The 24,133-nt window shown below is 44.5% G+C and overlaps 1 protein-coding gene across 1 annotated transcript; it reads right to left on the reverse strand.

The window, feature by feature from the left end:
* Positions 1 to 881: 881 nt before the first annotated feature.
* Positions 882 to 15,000, reverse strand: NEMP1 (nuclear envelope integral membrane protein 1). Its single transcript, XM_028721260.2, has 9 exons — positions 14,734 to 15,000; positions 12,823 to 12,938; positions 10,612 to 10,831; positions 9,393 to 9,465; positions 8,710 to 8,803; positions 7,106 to 7,220; positions 5,715 to 5,940; positions 3,795 to 3,971; positions 882 to 3,394 (listed from the first exon to the last, which is right to left on the reverse strand). Exons 1-9 carry the CDS (start codon positions 14,840 to 14,842, stop codon positions 3,202 to 3,204), a joined length of 1,323 nt encoding a protein of 440 aa, XP_028577093.2. The 5' UTR covers positions 14,843 to 15,000; the 3' UTR covers positions 882 to 3,201.
* Positions 15,001 to 24,133: the final 9,133 nt, after the last annotated feature.

Below are 24,133 nucleotides of genomic sequence, written 5' to 3' on the forward strand. Positions count from 1 at the left end.
GGTTACATGCTTTTCCTCTTCTCAGTAGCGACCACCCTTCTGCGTGTGACAAGACAGAAGGGTGTGGGATAGAGCTGGCCTTCTATCTACTCTTTTTCTCCCCCCCCCCCCGCCATGTCCTTTCTGATGAATGTGGTTACTCTATATTACCTCACTTGTATGTTTTTTAAAGGAATCAAATTCAACAAGTGAACACTTGTGCCTGGCCTTCTGTTAGAACTGCATCTTGTCTCTAAGCTGAGTTGTTTAGAAGTTCTTTGTAGTCAATCTCTTCACCATGCTCTGGAAGCAGAGAAACTAGTCTGGGGCACAGAGTTCAGTCACCCAAGTTCAGTCTTGGGCTTGTGTGTGTTTTTTAAAAAGCAAGTTTCTCGCCCTTAAGGTTGAACATGAGCAGATTTGATTAGAGGGTTGCTATTGCTACCCTTCCTTGGGCACTAGACGTGTGGGTGCCATTACTATTCTGCAAAACCCCTATGGCCTTGCATGCCTAAGGCACATTATTCCCACCGTAACATAACTCCAGAAATTACAGCTTGACCAGTGCCTTTAGCCCTTGGCTAAAAAATAATGTGTAGAAGTTAGATCCACATAAATTGCAGGCTTGCTGTATAAGGAAGCATCAACCAGGCCTTTCTGATCAAGCAATAACAGCAATCACCACCTGCAAGAAGATTCTCATGTTTGGGGGCAGGTTGTTGTTCTTCAATAAAGCTTCCAACTCACAAGTGGTTTATTGTACATAATGCTAGAGAGCAGTCCAACAAGCAAATAGCTGCTTGGAACAATCAAGAGGCAATTTTAGACAAAAAACAAAGCAGAGGTTTCTACTAAACCTTCCATAAGAAGGTGGAAAGGTTTATCCCTCACACCATCACAAGTTTCATTTTCTACCAAAAAAGACTTTATTAAAAATCTTAACCGTCACTACACAACCGAGAAAGCATTGATATGGCATATCAGTACATTCACAGTCAAAAGTAACTTTTTTAAAAATACTGACCACCTCCTAGGAGAAATAAAAGAGAAACACACACTTATTGAAACCTGTCTGTAGGCAGTTTGACCACAGTTAGGAGGTATTCCCCTCCACCACTACCCCAGAAATACGTAATGGCTTATATCCCCAATTTGCATAGATCAAGTATCTTGCTTTTGTGACAAAGTGAACTCAGCATTTTGTATTGACTGTAACACTTGGAGGAAGACATTTTACACATACTGTTTTCATAGAATGTAGAGCAAAAACCCTTGTTTTAAGTTTTGAACAAGTTAACTTTGCAATATACAAGGTCAGGTGCTTCTGTCTGATCAGATCTGTTTAGCTCTCAATATGGGGAAAGGGCATCAGCAATTTACTCCCCAGCCCTGAAATTTGGAACTGGAAAATCTTAAGGCAGTGGCCAAGGCCAGCCCCATGACATGTCTTCTCTCTTGCTCTTCCCCGTAGAGTCCAGTACAACTTGCTCTGGTCCCATTATCATAATGCTTCCCATTTCCTCACTGTGTTCCACATCACTAGCTGCAGCTAGTGGAGAAAGCACGGCAAAGTACATCAGGGCATGGGATAATTTGTACCATTTTGGATGCAGACGGGGGGTTGTGATTTTCAGAAGTAGTCCCATGTTTCTTGTAACACTAAATTCACTCAAAATGTATACCAACAGCATGGAGTTCTCCCCATTTTCTGACCAACTATATTGTTTTTATGATCTCTGAATATGGAGAAAAGGAAGAATTCCGATCCCAAAAATCCTGCTGACCAGGTTCTGCCAAATATACTGGGCAGCATTTGCACAAGTATCAGGCTACAGAGAAGAAACAGAATAGCCAGAACACAGGACATGACAGCTATTATCACCTTTTTGTGTTTGCTCATGTTGCTCCAAGACTAGGTAAATAAGGCACATATAACCAGTCAAATTCTCTGTCATATGCTGTCAACTATTTTGAGGGAGTTATTCCTGAAAGAACTTCATGGAGCCTCGTGCCACCCACTCTTGGAAGATACAATTCAACTGATCTCTGGAAAAACAACCATTTTGAAAATGTAGGCCTTTGCTACATTTCTCTGTAGAAACTAATTTGAAAAAGGCTCAAGGAATATGATAATAAGGACCTACACCTAAGTGAATCGGGTTGCCATTGTGTCTGTAATTCTTTAGGAACTATCCCCGAAGTTAAAAAGGTGGTAGAATTTGATAGGCTTAGTCGCCTATAACATTTAACAGCTCTTTATTAGATTGTGCCAAGCTGCATCTGCTAAAAGGAACAAACCCCCAAGGATCCAACTCAGCTGTCAGAATTTTTAAAGCCAGGTGGTAATGAGAGGGCCAAACAGGTGCTTGAAAGTAGCAAGGCAAAAGTTATATCCTGTTATAGTACCTGCATCAGTTTCAGAGAGCAGCTTCAGAGAGCTATACAGGCAAACTTATGTTGAGAGGAAACTAGTTCAAAACAAACAAAAACATAGAAAGCAGTAGAAGGCCACCCAAAAAAATTGGTTGCATCTTGTTTGCAAGCAGACAAAATCCTGTTTGAGCTGAAACATGCATAATGTGGGTCATCTGCTGTTCATTAAAGAACTGGGCCAAGCACAAGATCAAGCTTGATAGCATAAGAAAGAGTTGTGTAACAGATGATAAGCACAGGAGCCACCAAGGGGGCAGTATCTCTACCAACCACCACAGACACCATGAAAAGTCAGACCTCGGACGACAGCATCCTGGGCTTCCAAGAAACAAAGTATGACACCAATTAAGGTACTTACGGCAAAGCCTAACTCAGCTGGACATTACACATTGCTGTAAGCCCTTCCTCTGGAGCCCCTGTCTAATCAAGGCAAAATAATTCATTACCGGCAGGTTTTAAATAGATTGTCACAACTCCACCTTGCTCCCCAGTTGCCTAGCCTCATTCACTCACAGCCCACAAGATACTGAGTCCAGGACTCTGCCCCACGTGTAGCTCACTGCACGTTCGGTTCATTGTTTAGTGCAGGCAGCAGGGCTTTAATAGAACCCCAGCCCATTTGCGCAGTCTGCCAAGCATATACACCTTGTTCTGTATGTGCCATCCACAGTAGACTAGGTATACATGTGCTCACTCTAACATGAGAGCAGCATCACTGCAACTCCTACCCCGTGTCAACAAGGGGCATTACCAACCAATCTATTTGCATGAATACTAGCCGGCTTTGTTTCAGAAACTCAGATGGTTCTGGGGCCAAAAGGTGTCCACGCGTTCCTCTTCTTCAAAGCTGTAGTCTCGCTCTCCATCTTCCTCTTCAAAGAGCTGATCCTCCAGAAAAGAACCTCCCAGCCCATATTCCTGCTCATGGACAGAGACCTCATTGGGGACCACATGCGAAGCACCTTCTACAAAATCAGCAAATCTGGGGAAAAACCAGCAGAGAGCAGTGAGAGTACTGCAGCAACCAGCTGATGTCTGACTATTATTTAATGGCCTGCCATGAAATGCATGTAACATGGGCCAATTAAACATTTGTCAGACAATGTCCAAACTGCAGGCACGGCCAGGGGAATAGCCCCCATGTGTAGCATGCACTCAATAAAGCAATGCACACTTGGTAGTTTTTCCTGGCGTGTGGCACTAGCAGAGAAGCCAGCTTCAAACCTGCATCTCACCCTCACCCTTAACTACCCCAGATCCCACCTCCCTCCTATGGCTGAGTTTGTAACCAGGCTATCCTTTTGAAGGCTCCCAAAGGGTATAAGGACCCCATAGCACCATGCAGCTTTCCCCTCCCATCTTCCAATCATCTTGGACAGTACCTCTTGGGAGACTGGATGCGGGAGACTGCTTTCCAGGCAGAGAATTCTGGGCTGCTGCAGTACTCCCGCAATTCCTCCAGGGCTCTGCGTGTCTCCACCTCCCCCTGTATCCGGTACTCCTCCTCAGTCAGCAGACGTGGTGGGCTGGGCTTTTCTGGGGCTGTGGAGACCTTCCTGCTAGGATAGCAATGACATTAGTGGCAGCTGCAAGTCTGAACATCAAAGTCTGGTGCCTTCCAAGAACCTTTGAGCAGCTCAGGAAACAGTGTTTACTCTGGAGCTTCACTAGAATAGGGTGCAACTGGGAGTCTGTACCAAAAGGGCACAAGACTGTGATTTTGGGCTAGGACTAGACCTTCTTCAGAAAGATTCTATCCCACTAGTCTTACTGCATTATCTTGATGGTTCTTCCCAAGACAGTCTTGTGATGCACAACAACTAAACACAATTTGGCAGTAATCGGAGTAGGGTATTCTTTGAATTAGTGAACACTAGGTAGACATTTGAACGGACCTCAGACCTGTGTGTCATTTTCTTACATCAGACCCAAAGAGAGACCTTTTACAGACTGACTGTCTTTTTAGGGCGATTCGCTCCCAGACTCAAATTTTATGCCTTGAGCAGTCTTACGTCTCTTGTGTCTTACTGCTGTAAAGTTCAATTGAAAAGATGTTTGCCAGGTATTGTAAATATATATGTTCTCATATGCTATGCTCATAGGCCCACCTGACAGAAGAAAAGACACAGAGAGCAGGAGGACCCAGGCATCTAAACATGATGCTAGTCTTTAGAGGGAGATAGAGCTTGCAAAAATCTCTTAAGGCACCATCTAGTGGTATGTTTCAATCCAGCAACTGAAATCCCAATTTTAATGGTTTCAACACAATATCCATTTGACCATATTTGCCATTCAACATCCAGAGCAAGCTCACCAACAATTCAACCCAGCTTCCACCATACAGGCTGCAACCCAGGCTGCATGGAGCAAAAGCATACCCATTAATTGGGGGTTAAAGCATTAGGTTAGCTATTCCCCCTCCCACAACCTGCTTCCATCAGCTACCATTTCACCTGGCTTCACCTGAGGGAGGAAAAAAGAGATAATGGGTGTGTTCAAACATCACTGTAAACCATAAGTAATGGCTTACTGTAAATATGTCTGCTTCATTCATTTGTTTTATTCAAACAAACCATGATGAGAAAGCAAACTTTGGAGCAAAACAAACCATAATCCTTGTTTGGACACAGCAGTGAGCCAGGATCATGGTTTGTTTCTGCCCCACCTTACGAAGGAGGAGAGAATCGGGGAGGAGTAAAACGATGGTTTACAGTGGCACATGAATGCTGCGATTGAGGTCTGACTGAGCTGGCTGGGATCCAATCAATGGGTCCTCCTTTTTCAACACTGTCCCCATAGCACCTATTTCAACTGGTCATTAGAAGAAACTTTACCCAATTACATAACTTGCTATAACTTTTAACAACTGGTACATGAATTTGCCTGCTTTCCTCTCCATTCTTTACACTATTATATTAAAGAAACAATATAGTTTTGCAATCTAATATGCTGCACAGTGCCCCAGAATTTTAAGTGCTTAAATAATTAACAACAATCATCCCATTCTGAGCAACTATCCTCTACAGGAGTATATATATATATATTGCATATATATATGCAAAAGTATTCATTCTCCTTCTGATTATCCAGATATAAACTACAGACTTGGCCAACACTGAATGAAATATAGTAAGTGATCTTTGAATAGGCAATCCTTGTTCTCTCGTACATGTTAGAAATTTCACTGTGTTTTGAGTACATACACACAAACACAAGCACACACCTTATCTTACTAGTCTATTAATGTCTATTATTGGATTGTGCCTTCTAGGATGAGTAATGCCCTGCTTCCCATCCGTCACCTGTAGATAGCATAGGCCCACATGACTGGGTACTCCAGGTTTTTAGTGCAGAATGCAATTACGATCAGTGCGATGGCGATCTGCCGTATCTGGATGCCTGCGTAGAGGAAAAGCAAGCCAAGAACCTGCAAACCCCAAGTGAGGAGATTGATGCTGCGTTCGTTCTCCAGGGGCCCATATTTGTAGCACACTGCAAAGCTGATACACCCTACAACGAGCAAGTAACCTGCAAAGAAAGGAAAGGAAATAAAGGAAGAAACATAAAGAGATACTCCAAGAATTGTTTTTAATCTGGAGCCTAAACTATCCTCATGGTGAGTGACTTAATGAATGAAGCACCACCCCAGGAAGCAAAACAATGTGCTAAATCAGCCAGAAATAGATAGAAAACATTGACTATTCCCTAACAGCAAGAGGATTAAAACATGTTGCCAACAGCACGATTCCAGAAGGCAACAAAAGCCAGGAACTCAGGTCTTTTACACACTCTAGGAAGACTGGACCAAAAAGCCTAAAAATGAATGGGATGCTGATCTAGAAAGGTTGTATCATACCAAGTGTAATTAAATCCATGACTCCTGTGCTCACAGTGCGTGCTTCTCACATGGGATATTAAAAGGAAAAACCTCTCAAGATCAAAACCAAGTCAGGGTTTGGTACAGTCGACAAGGACTGCATAACTAGAAGCCTGAAACAGGTCAATTTCAAGACACATGCAATACAGTGGTACCTCGGGTTAAGTACTTAATTCGTTCCGGAGGTCCGTTCTTAACCTGAAACTGTTCTTAACCTGAAGCACCACTTTAGCTAATGGGGCCTCCCACTGCCGCCGCACGATTTCTGTTCTCATCCTGAAGCAAAGTTCTTAACCTAAGGTACTATTTCTGGGTTAGCAGGGTCTGTAACCTGGAGCGTATGTAACCCGAGGTACCACTGTATCCAGTAGTATAGCTGATGCCATTATTTCCTTCATAACTCCCACCCCAGTGCCTCATCCCACTAGGAGTCACCATCCAAATACCATTTTACTTAAATTTCTGTTTAAGTGACTCCCAATCATACTTGAACAGATTTTGCTGAACACTTTTTAGCTGTCATTTTGGTGTGAACAAATATCAGTGCAGCTAAATTTGCCTTAATTAGATCTCTAGGTACTCTTTACTCAAGCTAATTGGGAGCTGAGGATGAAGTGTGGAGGCTAAGCATTTCCCAAGTGTGAAGGCAATGCATTTTCCTGCATTACAGTGGGTTGGACTAGATGAAACTTGGTGCTACTTCCAATTCTAAAATTCTATGATTCTATAATTCTAGATTCACTCAAAAATATGAAGAATAGCCTAAGCCACAGGCTTTGATGAAAAAGAAAGCACAGAAAGTCAAGAAATACTCACCCAGCAGATATTCCCAGTACAATTTACAGATCTCCTGCAGGTTTCTGAAGACCAGCTGAATAAGGTAAACAGAAAAAGACCAGCCTCCCACTAGCATGAGGTAGATGGGACTTTTCTAGGGCACAAAAAGAACAAGCAAGCTATTTTTGCATTCTCGACAGAGCAGACAATCCAGCTTGCCCTAAATTAGGCATACAACACTACTAGGTTGTTACCATATGCAAACTGCACAATTTAAATTCTATAGCTGGCTGGGTTCTGGCAGGCAGGCATATTTCAGCATAGCCTGGCAAGATAAAGTTAGGCCAGATTCTTTGGTTGGGACTGATGAGAAGCATTTGGCCTAGTTCTCACAACAGCAAGTGGAGTGGCAAACCTGTATGTAGACTGTACTATGCAGGTTGCAGGTGGGGGCTCACACAACATGCCCTACTAGAACCCTTCTTCCCAGCACTCTACATGCAGGGAGAGGGTCTTTTTTTTTAACAGAAGAGGATTAAATCATTTGATGCATACCACTGAGAGACAGGTTTACCCATTTTACCCACTTATGAGAACCAGGTCTTAGACTACAGTGGCCAATTCCGGTGCTGAATGAGGGATTGCAGGGGGCGGGGCAGCCATGGCACTCTACTTAAACCCCACTGAACTGTGTATCTGCACTTGACTTGGTCCAAATGCTTTCACAAAGGACACACAAACACTTTTCACAACTCCACAATATGAAATATGAAGCACAATAAGAAACAGACAATTTCAATTCAAGCAGCTATTTAACTATCAGATGAATAGACTTGTCCAAAGACGGGCATTTTCATTTGCTGAATGTCATTTTTTTTCTCATAGGGAAATATACCATTTGAACTGTGCGGCTGATGGCATGGGTTTTCCTACATTGCAAAATACCACAACTGGGATTTTTATAAGTGGTTGCACAACCACTAACATTTGAATTTGCATATGGTAAGCTGGCGGAATGTAGTCAAGCAAAAATGGAATATACCCACTAACACACACACACTGCCAAAAAATATTTTTTCTAGTATATATGGCAACCACAGTAGTAAAGTATTTATCATATTAAGTTAGTCCAGATTCCAACAAAAACGTGCACTGAAGTGCTTCTGAGCTACTATATATCAGGCAAGAGCCATATATTGAGAAGGGAGCAATAAAAATCCCACTCTGTGATGATGTGAGCCATGTTCATCTGCCCACAGCAAGCAAATGTTTCTCTTTTCCCTATTTTCAATTATTCCCCTCTCTAGGGTCAATGATTATTACGTCTGTCAGTTCCTCATTTGCAAGGGAAAGAGCACCGCTGTACATCCTACTTCCTCTCCTCTTGCTTCTGCCATCTCACTCATTCCTCTTGCTGACTTAAAACAGTGAAAGGAGGAATATGGACAACAAAGCTGTATGGAAGACAAGCCAAGACTGGGTGGTCAATGTGTCCTGCATGTTCTTTAAGCCGTGGACAGTCTGAATAAGGCACTTGAAATTAAAGCTTAAGCATTTTGAAAGATGAACTCTGAACTCGTGGCTTTCTGGATGCTTGTTGTCAAAGAGTCAGGTATTGTCAATAGAACAGTACTTTCACTCACCTTGGGCACCATTCTGGACATTACATAGATGACAATTAGCAATGAACTTAGCACACCAATGCTTATTCCAGCCGAATAGAAGAAAAGTGGACTTCTGCAAAGACAATTGTTATTTCAGTTGCTGTGCAAGAATAACATTTATACGTCCACAAAGATTGTCAGGAGCAGCAAATATTCAGCACACGCCACAAGAACAAGGGAAAATGGCTGGAATACACCAAGAGCCAAAACCTTTGGCTGGCCTTTGGGTAACAAGCCGGAGTTTACAGTTGCCATGTAGAGGTGGAGATTGTTCTCTCTGTTGCTTCTGGCAAAGCCCACAAAGCCATGAGTCCACAGAGACACTGGGGGCAGCATAGCCATGATTTAGCAGAGCAAAAGGCAATTTTCTGTGGAACAAAGAAGCAGCATGTCCTTTGCTAGCCATGGCACAGCTGGAGACAGGCAGTCCTGAGTCCCAGGTCTCAAAGGCCAGATAGAGAGCCCTGGGATGGGGGAGAATATTTTGCTCCTGAGTCTGAGGTTCCCCACCCCTGCATTAGCCTTTCATTATTAAAACAAAAACCATATAACCTACTACCATTGCTTTAGACAGGAAAGATCAATCTGGTAGCTGTTACAAGCCAAGCAGATGGTTGCAGTAGATTATGTCTGGCATTTCTGCCGCCCATTACAGTCCTCACCTGCTCATCAAGTCAGCACAGAAAAACAGCAGAAGGCCCAGAAATGTAACCACGAAGAGCTTGGGATCAAATGCTGCAAGAAAATGAAACAGTTCATCCGTTGTGTTGAACTGACCTTTGAGCTGCTAAATCTTTTGGATCAGGGTGTAAGGTGACCTCAAATGCTGTCAGACCAAGTGCCCATTTATGATGAGGCTGCATATAGCAATACTGCCAGACACACAACACTTGTGATGACCGCTTCCTGTCTTTCATAGGGCATCATCCAAAACCACCCTATACTCTTTGTGCAAATCTAGAATTAATTCAAAGGGCAGAGTACAAAGTTCCTGTGCAGCAACATTAAGAGTGCTGATCTACTATAGGAACAAGCACACTACATCCTAACTTACCAAGAAGAAACAACACAGCATAGCACATAACTCATTCAAGCAGTTAATACTTTCCCTTAAAATACTAGTTCTCATCATCAACATCCCTCCCAAATAAAATACAAAAATGAATTGAACAAATTTTGACTTTACTCAAACTTTGGTACTCTGAGATAATACGCACACAGCTGTTCACTAATTGCAAAAGGTGCATGCATACTGAAATGGCCAAGCTCCTGTGCAATATATACAGGATCAGTGCATATGTGTCATTGACAAGTGATGGGTATTTGCACCCAAGTATAGAAGAATGAACCATTAATTGAAATTTCACACTAAGCAATAGGATCTCCTTTTAAAAAACATTTGGTATACGAGTGTCATGTGTCCATTTTGCAATAGAACATATTCTAGACACATAGGTTTTCACAAGGAATGGTAAGAGATCACTAAAACCAGAAGAATACCATATAAGTCAAGCTTACATCTCGTTAAAAAGCTAAAAAAAAAGAACTTTGGGTCACTGCGACTTATTTGGCCCTCACAAAATGAATCAACTTCTCCATTAACCTGACATAGTGAAGCTTCTGACATCAGTATGAAATCCTAATATTCATCCTACTTATGGCACCACATGTAGTACAAAGCATCTAGATTACGTAACTCACTTGCCCAGCTAGTGTCCTGATATTCCTGCCCTCGCATCACTACTACATTTCTGTCAACCAGAAGGCCTGCAGTTCACAGTATCAGGAAGTAAGCAGCTTAATCTAATTCATTTAGCAGTATTAGATGCACAACTAACAGCTTCCCCAGTAAGCCAGCAACTAAGGTAAAAGAGGACATACTACGAGCAACGATGATGGTGTAGTTGGAGCCTTCTTCAAGCACATCAACTTTCAAACAAGTTTTATTACTGTAGAGACCTACAGTAACATAGGTGTCATTGAGTTTTTCTTTGAAGAAGGAGCCGATGTAGTTCCACACATTGAATCCCTCCAGTTCCTTAAGTTTTTCCTCATTTTCCACCTGGATGACTCGGATCATCTTGCTGCTTTTTACTCGTATCTGCAAAAGACAGAGGTGGGAAAGGGTTAGCCACAAGGGAGATTCCAACATTAAAACACAGAAAAATCAGAATATCACCACTCAAGTGGTATCTAAATAAACAACACAAAACTTATGTACCATTATGAAATGCACGCTACAAAGATGAATGACAGGCTGGTTCAGAGGAAAGTACCAAGGAAGAGAAAGGGGCTTTTGGGAAGCGTGCCAACAAAGGAAGCTGATAAGATTGGTATAATGTACAATTATTATAAAGGAAAAGTATAAGCATTCACTTGAAGGAACAGGATCAGAAAGGGAAAAATCAGGATCAGGATGGGGGCGGGGGCGGGGAGAGAGAATGAGGAGACAGATGGCCAAAGTTCCAATGCTAAACTTCATTATGCAAACAACTGAGCAGCAAAACAAGTTTACAAGAGACTGTGTGAGTATTCCATTCAATCAAGGCTGAGGGCCTTTCCAGACACCGTGGCTCAAGTGGGTGGGCAGGAGCAACAGTCATCACTAAATTATTGATCCTGTTATGGAGAAACTGCTGTTTCCCAGGACACAAGCAGTTAAGCACCGGTGATAGTAACTGCAATCATTGCTACAAGAAGTATGAATATCCATTGTTCAAAGTGATGCGAGCACTTACTTGACCTTGCCTATGACATCACAAGTCCCTTCCCCCTGGCTATCGTGCCATCTTCAACCAATCTTTTCTATTTTCCAACTTCTCTTCTTCAGTAGCTGCATAGTCAACCCTCTCCCACAAATAAAAAAGGCAACTACCCAGCAAGGAAGAAAGATTAACAGCATAATCCTAACCTTGTCTACTCAGAAGTAAATTCTACTGAATTCAACAGAGTTTACTCCCAGCTAAGTGGGGTTAGGATTGGAGCTCAAATAAGCAACATTCCATTACCTGGGTATAAGAATACTACTCAGTTTATGTAATGCTGGTAAATACTGTGAAAAGAATAGAGCCGCTCCAATAGGGGAAGCACAGACATCTGCCAACCATTACTGTAGTTGGGTAAATCACAAATAGTGTATGGAGAGTTTGCATTACCCATAGAGATAGATAAGTAACTAACTAAGGGATAGGAAATCTGTGGCCCTCTAGATGTTGATGCACTCCATATGCCATCAACCACAGCCAGCATAGTCAATGGTCAGGGATGATGGGAGATATCATCCAACAGTATCTGGAGGACTACAGGTTCCCTATTTGTCAGCTACATCAATCTGCAGCATAACTGGGGCTCCAAGAGATGACCTTGTCTTTGACTTTCATCTCCAACCATGATAACCATCTATTTTTCTCAAAGCCTGAACCTATGAACATCATTCTATAACACAGAATGCTCTTTTGAATAAAAGTTTCTTTTAACGACTGTATAATACAACTTGAAACAGAATGAGAAGGCACAGAGAAAACATTTGACTATACTGTACAATGGTACCTCTGGTTGTGAACGGGAACCGTTCCACAGGCCCGTTTGCAACCTGAAAAGAACGCAACCCGCGTCTGCGCATGCGTGGGTTGTGATTCGCCACTTCTGTGCATGCGAGTGATGTCATTTTGCGCGTCTGCACATGTGCGAGCAGCGAAACCAAGAAGTAACCCGTTACGGTACTTCCGGGTCGCCGCGGGACGCAACCTGAAAACGCTCAACCTGAAGCAAACGTAACATGAGGTATGACTGTATACAAAACTAGCTTCACAGTAACACAGTAGAGCACTTCAACAGTAATCATGGCTCCAATTCTGAGCCTTGAGAAATGCATTACACAGCACCCCATATCGTTCATCCACCACACACTCCCAACCAGTATGCTGAGAAACAAAAGACAATGGAGGTTTTTATGAAAGCTACATGTAGCTACTTAACAGAGATTTACATAATCTAGGATTAGTTCCCTTGATTTTTGTTAGCAAGTATGCAGACAGAAAGTTCGGCTGAGGTTCGTCAACTGCCAGAAACTTAAAGGACTCCATTTCTTACCTGAATTCTGGTCCATATGTCATGCCATTTTGGGGTCACCTTGTTTGTGTAGCAAAACTGCTTAGAGGAATTCTCTTTTTGCATGCGATGATCTTCAAGAGGCAACACTCGATCTACTGAGTTCAAACAATAACCAAGGACTGCGTTAAAGACATTTGCAAGATCTTTGCCTGAAATCAGAGTTGCTGCCTGAGAATTGAGAGAACTGGGTTGTTTTATACAAAATGTAGATCAGGATTAGTCTATTCAGTAAGGTGCTGGAATGATGCTCTCTAGCCTACACCAAGAAAGCACTATTTCCGAGAGCAGTATTAGCAAGAGGACATAAAAAATTCCAAAACATCACTATTCATTTTCACACAAGTTATACCACACCAATGAACTGCAATAGGCAACTTAAAAGCAGCCACTAACACAGGGTTTGGTGGCCCAAAATCTTCACGTAGTGGACAATGAGAGGGAGCCTGCACATTCATGGACATGCATGTACACACGCACCTTCTACACATACCACCATGTTTTTTTCTCCTACGTTGAATTTGAAATTTTAAGATCCTCAGGGCAAGCACCTGATTGTGTAGATTCTGCAAAGCACTATAAAAATTATGTGTGCTTGGCAAAGAGGAAATTTCAAATAATTCACAAGCATGCAAAAAGTAACTTGTGAATCCTGGGGGGGGGGGGGGGAGGGAATACTTTTATGAATATAGCACCCAACCTGGTGTCCTTCAGAAATTTTTGACTACAGTGCCCATCATCCCTCACCAACAGCCATGCAGATTGAGGTTGATGGAGTTGTAGTCCAACAGCATGTGGATGGCACCAGGTTAGAGAAGGCTGCTTTGCAGAATAACTAAAAAGGTTCCTATCTCAGGAAGTTAGAAACTAAATTTCACTATGGAGTGTGTGCATGCATGAAGGAAAGTGGCAAGCATTAGCAAGGGATGAACAAGCACAATACAGTTAAATATACTTAGGTTTTAGAGCCACTGGAGATGCGGATAAAGCTATTGTTTTCAATTGATTAAAATTATACTCTGCGCTGATTTCCTGCGCCTCCAGGAAATGGCACTGCTGGGGGGAAGCCTTATCAAATTCAGATGGACCTCCTTCCAAGTTAGCAGGCACAGGACTGTGCTGTCAGTGTCAGAAGTTTAGTGAATCCTGCCTTTTACCAACAATTTTTCACCTGGGCTGTTCAAATCAGACACTTGCCAGTAAACGAGTGCCATCATTTACAGCTAAAGGAAACTTAATATACCCCAAATTCATAGCCAAGCATTTCTGGCATTTCCAGTTTGCTCTCTTGAGACTTGCTGGAAAATAACAGAAATGTAGTGCCTGACAACATTTATGTTTTTATATACAGTACGTTGGAAGCCGCCCAGAGTGGCTGGGGCAATCCAGTCAGATGAGCAGGATACAATTATTATTAGTAGTAGTAGTAGTAGTATCTTTACATACATAACAATTGTTATAAAGTTGTTTCACATAGAGCTAGGTCCTTCAGTTCCAATTCTTTGGTCAATTAATTATGAACGTTTTGGGAAACACCAAACTAACGCCTCTTATGTTGAAGCCCAGGAACAAATCACGTCGCCTTTCTGCCTTCACTTCCCAAACAAGACCACGGATAAATTATGCTGTCTAGTTTTGGCTGGAATTTGCAGCATTTTAACGAAACTGTACATTTCGTGTGAATTGTTTTTATTAGTAGTAATGTTCATTTATTAGGTCTCTATGGCGCCCTTCACCCGAAGATCACGGGGCAAAACCTGCCTTGGGAAGGGAAGGCAGCTCAGCCGAGATTCTGGCTCCCCTCGCAGCTCTGCGCTCCTGGGATTCCACGAGGGGGAAGCAGCCGCCCGGGGAGAGGGGAAGGGGCCGCCCTCTTCCCGCCCGCCCGCTTACCTGAGCCGCCCACCGGCACCACGAGAACCACGGCCCCGAGGAGGAGGAGGAGGAGGACGCGGTGGCCAAGCCTAGGCCGCCCCGAGGCCGCGTTCGTCCCTCCCGCCATGGCCTTCACCCGCCGCCCATCCGAAAGGTCGCTTTCTCGCCGCGGTTCCTCTGGCAACCTATCGGAGAGCCGAGCTCGCCGCCACGCGGCCTCCCCTGCGCATGACCGAAAGGGATATTAGCCAATGGCAGGCTGCTCGAGCGCGGCCGCTGTCGGGAGTTCGCCTTGCCTGACGGTAGCGCTGAATGATGTGCCAGCAAGCCTATCGCCGCGGCGGCCTCTGTGAGGTAACGCCTCTCGGCAAAACGGCACATTAACCTGCTGGCTCTCTGGCCAACGACAAAGTCAAATCGCCCGACATTGAGCCCGCCCCCAGACTCGTATTGGGCTGCGGACGTCCCTTGTCAGCCAATCAGAGAAACAGTTTTTAAAGCTAAGCCCCCGCCGCCGTTTTCAAGCGGCTGTAACACGGCAACCAAGGCGGAATGTCTGACGTAGAGCGAAGCGACTTTCGCTTCACGCGCGCGCTGCGCAAGCAGCTGTTGAACCTCGTTGCTGAGCAACCGCCTGAGTGACAGGTCGCAGTTTCAGCTCTCGCTTTAGATTTCAACTATTAGAATTCAGTATCTCCAAGTGGAGGGAAAGAAAACGACTCCACCTTGTGGGAATGTTCAGGGATGCAGGAGAGGATATATTGTTTGATTATAGCCTTTCCAACTTGTGTTAACAAGTTCCACAATTTAGCAGAGTAACATTCCCCTTTTTAAACTTGCACAGCGAATGCGTTTGCTCAGGCTCACTAAAGCCTCTAAAATACGTTTTCCTTTTGGTAATTTCCCATTTGGTCCCTCATAAAAAGATAGACACGACACAGTCTTCTATAAAAGTATAAAAAGAGTTTACTCACACATTCTGTTCACAGATGGATTCCAGAAGGCAGACTTTAAATTACAAAAGTAATATACACCTGGAAACTGTCCCATAAGGAGACAGTCCCTTTGTAAACCAATAAAATCTTTAATAAAAATTAAGTTTTATAAAACTCTGTAAAGTATAATTACCACAAGATCTAGATCAGGAAAAAGAGAGGGAATAAAGATCTGCATCAGAATCTGCTGCCCCTGTGGATCCTGCCGCCTGAGGTACCCAACTTGTGATTCCCAACAATGGCACAGTGGCTTTCAATTGCTTATCTTCCAATAATTTATCTAATCCTCTTTCAAAGTTAGTGGCCATCACCCATCTTTTGAGAGCGAAGCTATGCGAAGAACAGATAAAGGAGCTCACTGTGTACCTGGTTTCTCTCAGCTGTACGCCAAGTGTGTTGCCTGTCAGCTCCCTCCTAACATGTACACATGATGGGCAGGATTAATATAAGGAGTCCCATCAGTGGAAGCCCTGCTTAAGAATATATGCATGTGCAAGAGGACTTGCCCCTTTTTCTTACCCCATGCCTCCTGAAATTAGGTCTAGAACAATATACCCGTACATAGTGTATAAAGTACATTTGAAACACATTTTCAAATGTGTTTGTTAAGGGCTGCTGGGATTGTAATTCCATGAGGGATACTCCTGGGAGGAGTGCAGGAAGCGTTTGCATGACACACTTACACACTGCAGCTGACACGCTAATGTGTTGTGGCACACAGTTTGGAAAGCTCTGCTTTATACCATAGACAAACAGGGAGAGTCCATATTTTTTCCAATGGCTGGATGTCTCCAATGTAGCTCTTAATATAACAGAACACACTATACATGTTTTGATGGGGAAGTTAGCTCACATCACATAGGTTTCAGTTCTCATTTGTCAGCCAAGGCTGACACTACCCATTTCAACCCCCCAAACTCAATCAATATCTCACTTCCCTGTAGCTGTAGAGGAAATAAAAACGAGCACACTAAACTTAGAAAAAATAAAGTTCAAAAGACAACAGAACATTGTTACCTAAAAGTGTGGTTTGAGGTCATAGGCACCTGGTCCTGAGTTCTCCAGCTCCTACCACATTCCCCATGAAGGGGCTGGCACCTGAAAATGTTTGTGCTGGGGCTGTGCACACCACGAGGACTTGTGCGCCTGATGTCAGCACGTCTGCAGCAAGTGCGTCCAATATCACAATGCCCCGCTGATGTCACATGTGCACATCAGTGGGTATACTGACGTCAGACGCATGTGCGCATGTGGCGTGTGTAGCCCCAGGCACCCACTGACCCAGGGCCAAGTTCGGGGTCATTTAACACAAATGCTTCTGCTAGCCAGAGGCTATATCCAGGATTGTTCATTTTATAGTTTGGGTACACTTTATTGTTTTTCCAAAAATATAAAGAGTGGTGGTATACTCCCTCTAGTGAAGTCAAAAATATGGATGCATGATTGAATGGGGAAATTCCAGTGTTTCCTGCAGTAGGAGGAAGGAAAACACTAAGACGAATTCTGGAAATACTTAACCTGAAAGTGGGGAGTAAAAATGACATTATATTAAACCATTAAATGTTAATGGGCTTTGTTTCCTATTGCTTTTGTAATCATTTACAATTGTAGAAAGAAATTAATAATTTTCTGATGTAATGCATTGTCATATTGTCAGAAGCTAGGGCAATAAAAAGAGCAAAACAGTAACTGTTGCAATGTAGAAATAATAGCTTCCAAGAAGCCCAGCAATCCTTTGCTGCTTTCTCTAGTGCAAAGGTGGGCTACCTTTATTTTGTGGGGGACCACATTCCCCTGGCGGTGGCAATGGCAGGAGGGGGGAGTAATCTCTGTGGGGCTGCATGCCAATGATGGGTAGAATCAGAGACAAAAGTGTTCTGGATTGACTAATCCAGAATAAAGATTGCCCTATTCCAATTTTCACCATTGCTGTCTCAGATTAGAATTCCTGTTCTTATGCAAGTCTACTCAGAAGTAAGCTCAAATGGGCTTCATAAGACAAGCAGCACATGGTATTGATCACACAGAATTTTTGCATGATATTGATTGAGGTTCTATCTTACACAACTTAAGAACATGATAGGATACAATATTTATTTATTTATTTATTTATTTATTTAGTAAGCAGTTCTCCCACTTTCATGCTGCTTATCAGTTTGCAGGCCATTATTTAAGGGACTGAGTGCAATCCTTTTTGTTGTTTAGTTGTGTCCGACTCTTTGTGACCCCCTGGACCAGAGCACGCCAGGCACTCCTGTCTTCCACTGCCTCCTGTAGTTTGGTCAAACTCATGCTGGTAGCTTCGAGAACACTGTCCAACCATCTTGTCCTCTGTCGTCCCCTTCTCCTTGTGCCCTCAATCTTTTCCAGCATCAGGGTCTTTTCCAGGGAGTCTTCTCTTCTCATGAGGTGGCCAAAGTATTGGAGTCTCAGCTTCAGGATCTGTCCTTCCAGTGAGCACTCAGGGCTGATTTCCTTCAGAATGGAGAGGTTTGATCTTCCTGCTGTCCATGGGACTCTCAAGAGTCTCCTCCAGCACCATAATTCAAAAGCATCAATTCTTCGGCGATCAGCCTTCTTTATGGTCCAGCTCTCACTTCCATACTTCACTACTGGGAAAACCATAGCTCTAACTATACAGACCTTGTTTCAGGACTTTTTGGTGTAGGATGTGGGTCATAAATTTAATAAATCTAACCTGAGCTAACCTACTCAGAAGTAAACCCCATTTGATTCAGTGGAACATACTGCCAAGTAATTATGCAGCTTTTTAGTGAAATCCTATGTTTATCTACTCAGTACACCCCAGTGACTTCAATGGGTCTTACTTCTCCTAGGTAATTGGCTCTAGGAGTGTAATCTCAGTCTCTTTCATTTGAAAGGGAATTATCAAGAGTGCATGAACAGTTCAGAGGCATAACTAACTGATTCACTTCAGGGTCAAATCTTCCCTTTTGCTTTGTTATGTTCATTGTCCTATTTTCATACCGTCTAAGTCTCCCCAGCAGGGATAATGACTGTCAAGGCTCTGTGAGAACAGCATGTTCACACCCACACTATCTAAAATATATGTCTATGGATAACCCTTGTTCCCGTGCCAAGGTCACATCGCTATCCTACCGGTCCAGCAGTCCAGAAAGAGAGAGACCCTCTTCTTCAGAGGAACAAAACATGATGGAGAGAGGAAAAGAGACCTCCACCAAAAAAAAGTGCTAGGGTAAAATACGGGGATTCTTCCTTATGTTTTGTTTGCCTTGGAGCACAACAAACCTCACAAGAATTAAGGAGCACATTCTAGCTGAGAAAGAAGCCATTCAACCTGTTTTGATAGTCCAGCCTGATGTAATTCAAGATGGCTTTCTCATAAATCCCTCTCTATAACTGGTTTGCTGGTTGAGTTTATTGCTGCAAAAAGTGACTTGACGAAAAAGGAGATTGAGGTGCTCAGTCTGGCACGTCATGAAACAGATACCTGGACTGATAATGATCAGTGGCTACTGTTACCTGAACTTTCTGCTGGTGCATCCCTTTTCCAACAAGAACATACAGTATGTACTGTAAAAGCAAATCTCTTCTTCAAAGAAGAACCTTCAAAGGTTGCTATATAAGTGCAGGTGCTTGGGGAATAAAAAGGAACCAGGCAAGATTAACATCCTAGAGTTAAGTGTCCAGTGCTGGCTGAGACACCTTAAGCAAGGACAGTTGTGCAGCTCAGGGAGGGCTGCCGTTGAGTATCAGTCCTCCTGCTTTAAATGCAAAATGTAGCTGAGTGTCAGCGCTTGGAATGCATCTCCTGATACAGCAGAGGTCTGAAACACAGGAGAGCTGCTCTCAGTGTTGACAACACTGAGGTAGAAGGGCTAGTGATCCGACTCAGTACATATAAGGCTGTTTATGATGTTTTTAACACTGGCAGAGCCAAAGTCCCAATGTTTTCCTCTGGGCAGCTGGAGATAGCTTTTCGTGCAATGCTCATAACTGAGAAGCATAGGTACTCTATGGTGGGATGTAGTGCCACCAAGGCATCACAATGTAGCATGCATAGATGGATATCTGACTTGGTTCTTTTGCAAAAAAGGTAGGCCTTTGTAGCAGCAAGAGGAATAGCCTAAAGCGTGCCTGTGTGCGTAAAATTCATCAAAGCAAGAAAAGGCTTCTTTGTCTTTGGCTTCAGAGTGTGAGAAATTAAGCAAGTGCCTAAGAGCCTTTGTAAGGAAAGAAAGCAACAACCCTACTTCAGAACGGATCTCAATTGCTTTTCGTTTTTGATTCTCTCCGGGAGGCTCATATTAGTGGGAAGGAAAGGCTCAGGGGGTGGACGGCAGCCTTTTCAACAAGCCTATGTGGGCTGCAAATGCTTCACAATCCCATCCTTTCAACCCGGCTCTTTAATGCCAAATATTTTCTTAATAGCATAATTGTCAAGGCCCTTCCCACGTGCTGCCCACTGCTCTGCACTTGGCTTGCTGCACCTGGGTAGGGAATTTCACACTCACGGCGATAGTGGGAGAGGAGGGATAGCTTGTAAAGTGAGCTGATGGGAAGTGCTAGGACAGTCCTATTGCACACCCCACGATTGGCCAGCTCTCACAAGAAACCATGAGCTTCTTCAACCTCAGTCTGACCTCAGTCTCTGAGCTCATCCACTTCTCTGTGTTATTCCGACTTGAGTTGCCATATACTCAAGCTTGTGGAAATGTGGCTGAAGTTGGTTCCTAGCTCCTTATTCAACACGGAGCTACGTGCATGAACCGCCCAAATGAAGAACTGATGTTTATATGCCCCTTCATCCTCGAAATAAACTTTGGTCTACCTACATCTTGGGTGCATCTCAAAAGGAACAGTTTCTCAGTAGCAGAGATCTATGACTGGCACTCTAACTTATCACTCTAATTATCAGCTCTAAAGAGTTGATAATTTTGGGGATAACTAACTAGAAACTAATAATCAGATTAGTTGCTTTCATGATACAGTATTCTCAGGAAAGTCTTCATCTGACGGCTGGCCATTCAGATTAGTTTAGCTTCAGATGGGAACAGATCAGTTGGCATTACCTTAGCAAATTTAACTGATTAAGTAGTTGGAGAAATACCTGCAAAGCATTAAAGTAGGCTATCCATGTAGGCTACACGTTTACCCGGAAGAAAGACCCACTGTTCAATGGGATGCATGGGATAGCAGCTCTAATACATTGCCAAGTTGTACTAATTAATGTCCAAAACTCTTTGTCTGTAATTGTAGGATTGCTGCCCATATACAGTGGTACCTTGGGTTAAGTACTTAATTCATTCCGGAGGTCTGTTCTTAACCTGAAACTGTTCTTAACCTGAAGCACCACTTTAGCTAATGGGGCCTCCTGCTGCTGCTGCGCCGCCGGAGCCCAATTTCTGTTCTTATCCTGAAGCAAAGTTCTTAACCTGAAGCACTATTTCTGGGTTAGCGGAGTGTGTAACCTGAAGTGTATGTAACCTGAAGCATATGTAACCCGAGGTACCACTGTACCTAACTACAGTATGTGACACGTATGACTCTCTGGTGCCACATATACACTGCACCTATTTATTCCATATTCATCCAGAATAGTATGTCAATCCACTTCTACCACTTCCTTCCCCTCCCCGACATTCTATATGAGTGCACGGGGGTGGGGAAGAACTAGCCCCTTCTGATTGTGGGTGTTGTTGTTGTTGTTGTTTAGTCGTTTAGTCGTGTCCGACTCTTCGTGACCCCATGGACCAGAGCACGCCAGGCACCTCTGTCCTCCACTACCTCCCGCAGTTTGGTCAAACCCATGCTGGTAACCTCGAAAACACTATCCAACCATCTCGTCCTCTGTCGCCCCCTTCTCCTTGTGCCCTCCATCTTTCCCAGCATCAGTGTCTTCTCCAGGGAGTCTTCTCTTCTCATGAGGTGGCCAAAGTACTGGAGCCTCAGCCTCCACTGATTGTGGGTAACTACCGGTAATCCATGGCTGGTCACCTTGAGTGGGGCAGGGAACACAGAAGCACTGCATGCATTCCAGCTGTAAACATGAGGCATTTCTTCCTCAGTTAGAACTGGGGAAAGAACCCAAGGCTTCCTACATCACACACCCCTCTGCTATAATGCAGTAGGTGATGCTTCTTCTGAAGAGCATAGGAACTGCTTTATGCTAAACAGGCTTTATAACAGATTGGGAACCTTTTTGGGCCAGATCCTTCTCTGTCCTCACCTCCCTGGGCCAACTCTAACAAGTGGGTGGGGAAAACCACCTGCCAATCACCTGACACCAAATGATTGACAGGTGGGTTCTCCCACTTACCTGTCAAAGCTCGTTGCGCAGCTCTTCCCAAGTGCCCAAGAGCCACATGGATGCTGGGTGCCTGGGAACCGCAGCACAAGGGGTTTTGCTGGCTGTGAGCTTGGTGTTTCCCAAGCACCAAAAACAGGGTTGGTAAAGTTGTTTTTTGCAGTGATCAGCTGCACAGCCAATCCAGCTGTGCCTCTTTCTGTCCCACAAGATGTCAGGTATGGGGAGGAAGAGCATGGTTTGGCAATCAATCAATCAATCAATCAATCAATCAATCAATCAAGGCCTCACATGCCAAATTGGGATCTGTACCAGGGCGAACTCTGGCTCACAGCTCTATACTGAACAGGATGACGATTTATTGAATTTATATACAGCCCTATACCTGGAGGTCTCAGGGCAGTTCACAGGATTTCAGGAAGGAGCTAACCAGCTCCTAACTAGATTTGCTAGCTAAGGAGCCCGGGACCTTCTGCATGCAAAGCAGGCGCTCTGCCACTTAGTAGCCAGAGAGACAGGCCGCTCTGCTGGCACTTTTTTTGGGGGGGGGGGGTGCAGCACCGTGCATCTCCACCTCCAGGTCCAGCTTGACCCGGGGGTGGAGAGAGGAGAGTGGGCAGCAAACAGGCCGCCCTCTCATGGGCTGCGTGGCGCCACGCGAGGATGCTGCCAAGGCAACTTTCTCCGGGTCAGGCGTGACCAGAGGGCGCAGGGGGCTCCATCCGCGCCCCGCCCCGGGAGCAGAAGGGATTCCAGGGCCGCCCTCAACGCCTGCCTGCCTTCCTGTTAGAAGAACTAGATGGTGAGCCTTCAGGAACTAGGGGGGGGGGGGCTAAAAATCTCTCCTTTCTGCTGCTACTGCAGCTCCCCAAACCTCCAGAAATCGGGGCGGGGGATCTGCAGGCCGGCTGTTATTACTTGCTTGCTCCCCATTTGAGAGTGTGGGGAGCGGTCCCCGCCTCGGGGCTCTTTTCTTGAGCGTGGGCGTGGGGGTCTCTTTCGCGCCCGCGCCAACTTCCCTGCAGCGCCAGGAGGGGCGGCGAGGCCGCGCGTGGGCGCGCTCCTTTCTGCCAGCCCCGCGAGCAAAGCGCGCCACTGGCCGCGTGGGAGGCAGGATGTGCGTCAGTCCCGCGCGGGGGAGGCCAACACGTGGAAGCGAGCCCGACCGCAGCGCTGGTGGGGAGGGAGGCGAGGGCGGGAGCCTGTCCTTTAGGGAGGCGAAAAACAGGATTTATCGGCTTCCTTTTCAAAAGCCCTAAACTTACCTGTCACTGGCGAGAGCGGCCCATCCGAGGCGATAGAATGGGAAATCCAGACCACCACCCCCAATGGCGGGTGGTTGAGTTTCGAGTTTGTTTGTTTTTCTAATTGCACTGGAATTGGAGCATTCTTCTCCCTAATATGATTGCCCTCTTGCATCGCGGTGGGAAGGCGTAGACTGAGAAACGTCGGGCCGATGGAAGGCTGACTGTTGCTTACAACAACCCTGCACTGTCAGCCGAACGAGGACGCTTTTTACCATCACTGTCTTGCTCAATTAGACATTGAACCTCGATTTAATGATCTCTTAAGTTAAAGCTGAGTTTCTGCAGTCTCATTTAATCATGGGACTCTTCAGTTTACCACAAGATTTTCCAACCTCCATGTTCGCTGATCATCTACAAGTTGAAAGAAAAAGGTTAACCGGGGAGCTAAAATTATTTCAGGACAGTACTTTTAGAAATGCAGCAACTGCTAAGTGTTACTTACTCAATGATATTAAGAAGAAAGAGCCCCCCCCAGGGTTATTGTGCTCCTGCTGCCTGTGCTCGTGCACACACCTGCCTGGGGGTGGGGAGGCGCTAGTCTTTACAACCCCAACCTGTATTCCACCCACAGCAAAGTGCATCCCACACCACTATAGGGCCCTTTCTCTGCTGCTGCTTTTCAAACAGAAACAGTGGCAACAGCGGGCTGTCCTTTAGGTGCTTCTGTAGTCGCAAGTTAAACAGCCAGCAAGAGGCAGTTGCCAGAGTGATGGTCTTGGACCTGGAAGACCAGGGTTCAAATCCCTACTCCACTCTCAAGCTCGCAGGCTGGATCTAGACATGTCAAAGAAGCGATTCGTTTAAACTCCTTGTAAGCTCATGCAGGG

This window comes from Podarcis muralis, chromosome 2 (assembly GCF_964188315.1).
Source record: "Podarcis muralis chromosome 2, rPodMur119.hap1.1, whole genome shotgun sequence".
NCBI lineage: Eukaryota > Metazoa > Chordata > Lepidosauria > Squamata > Lacertidae > Podarcis > Podarcis muralis.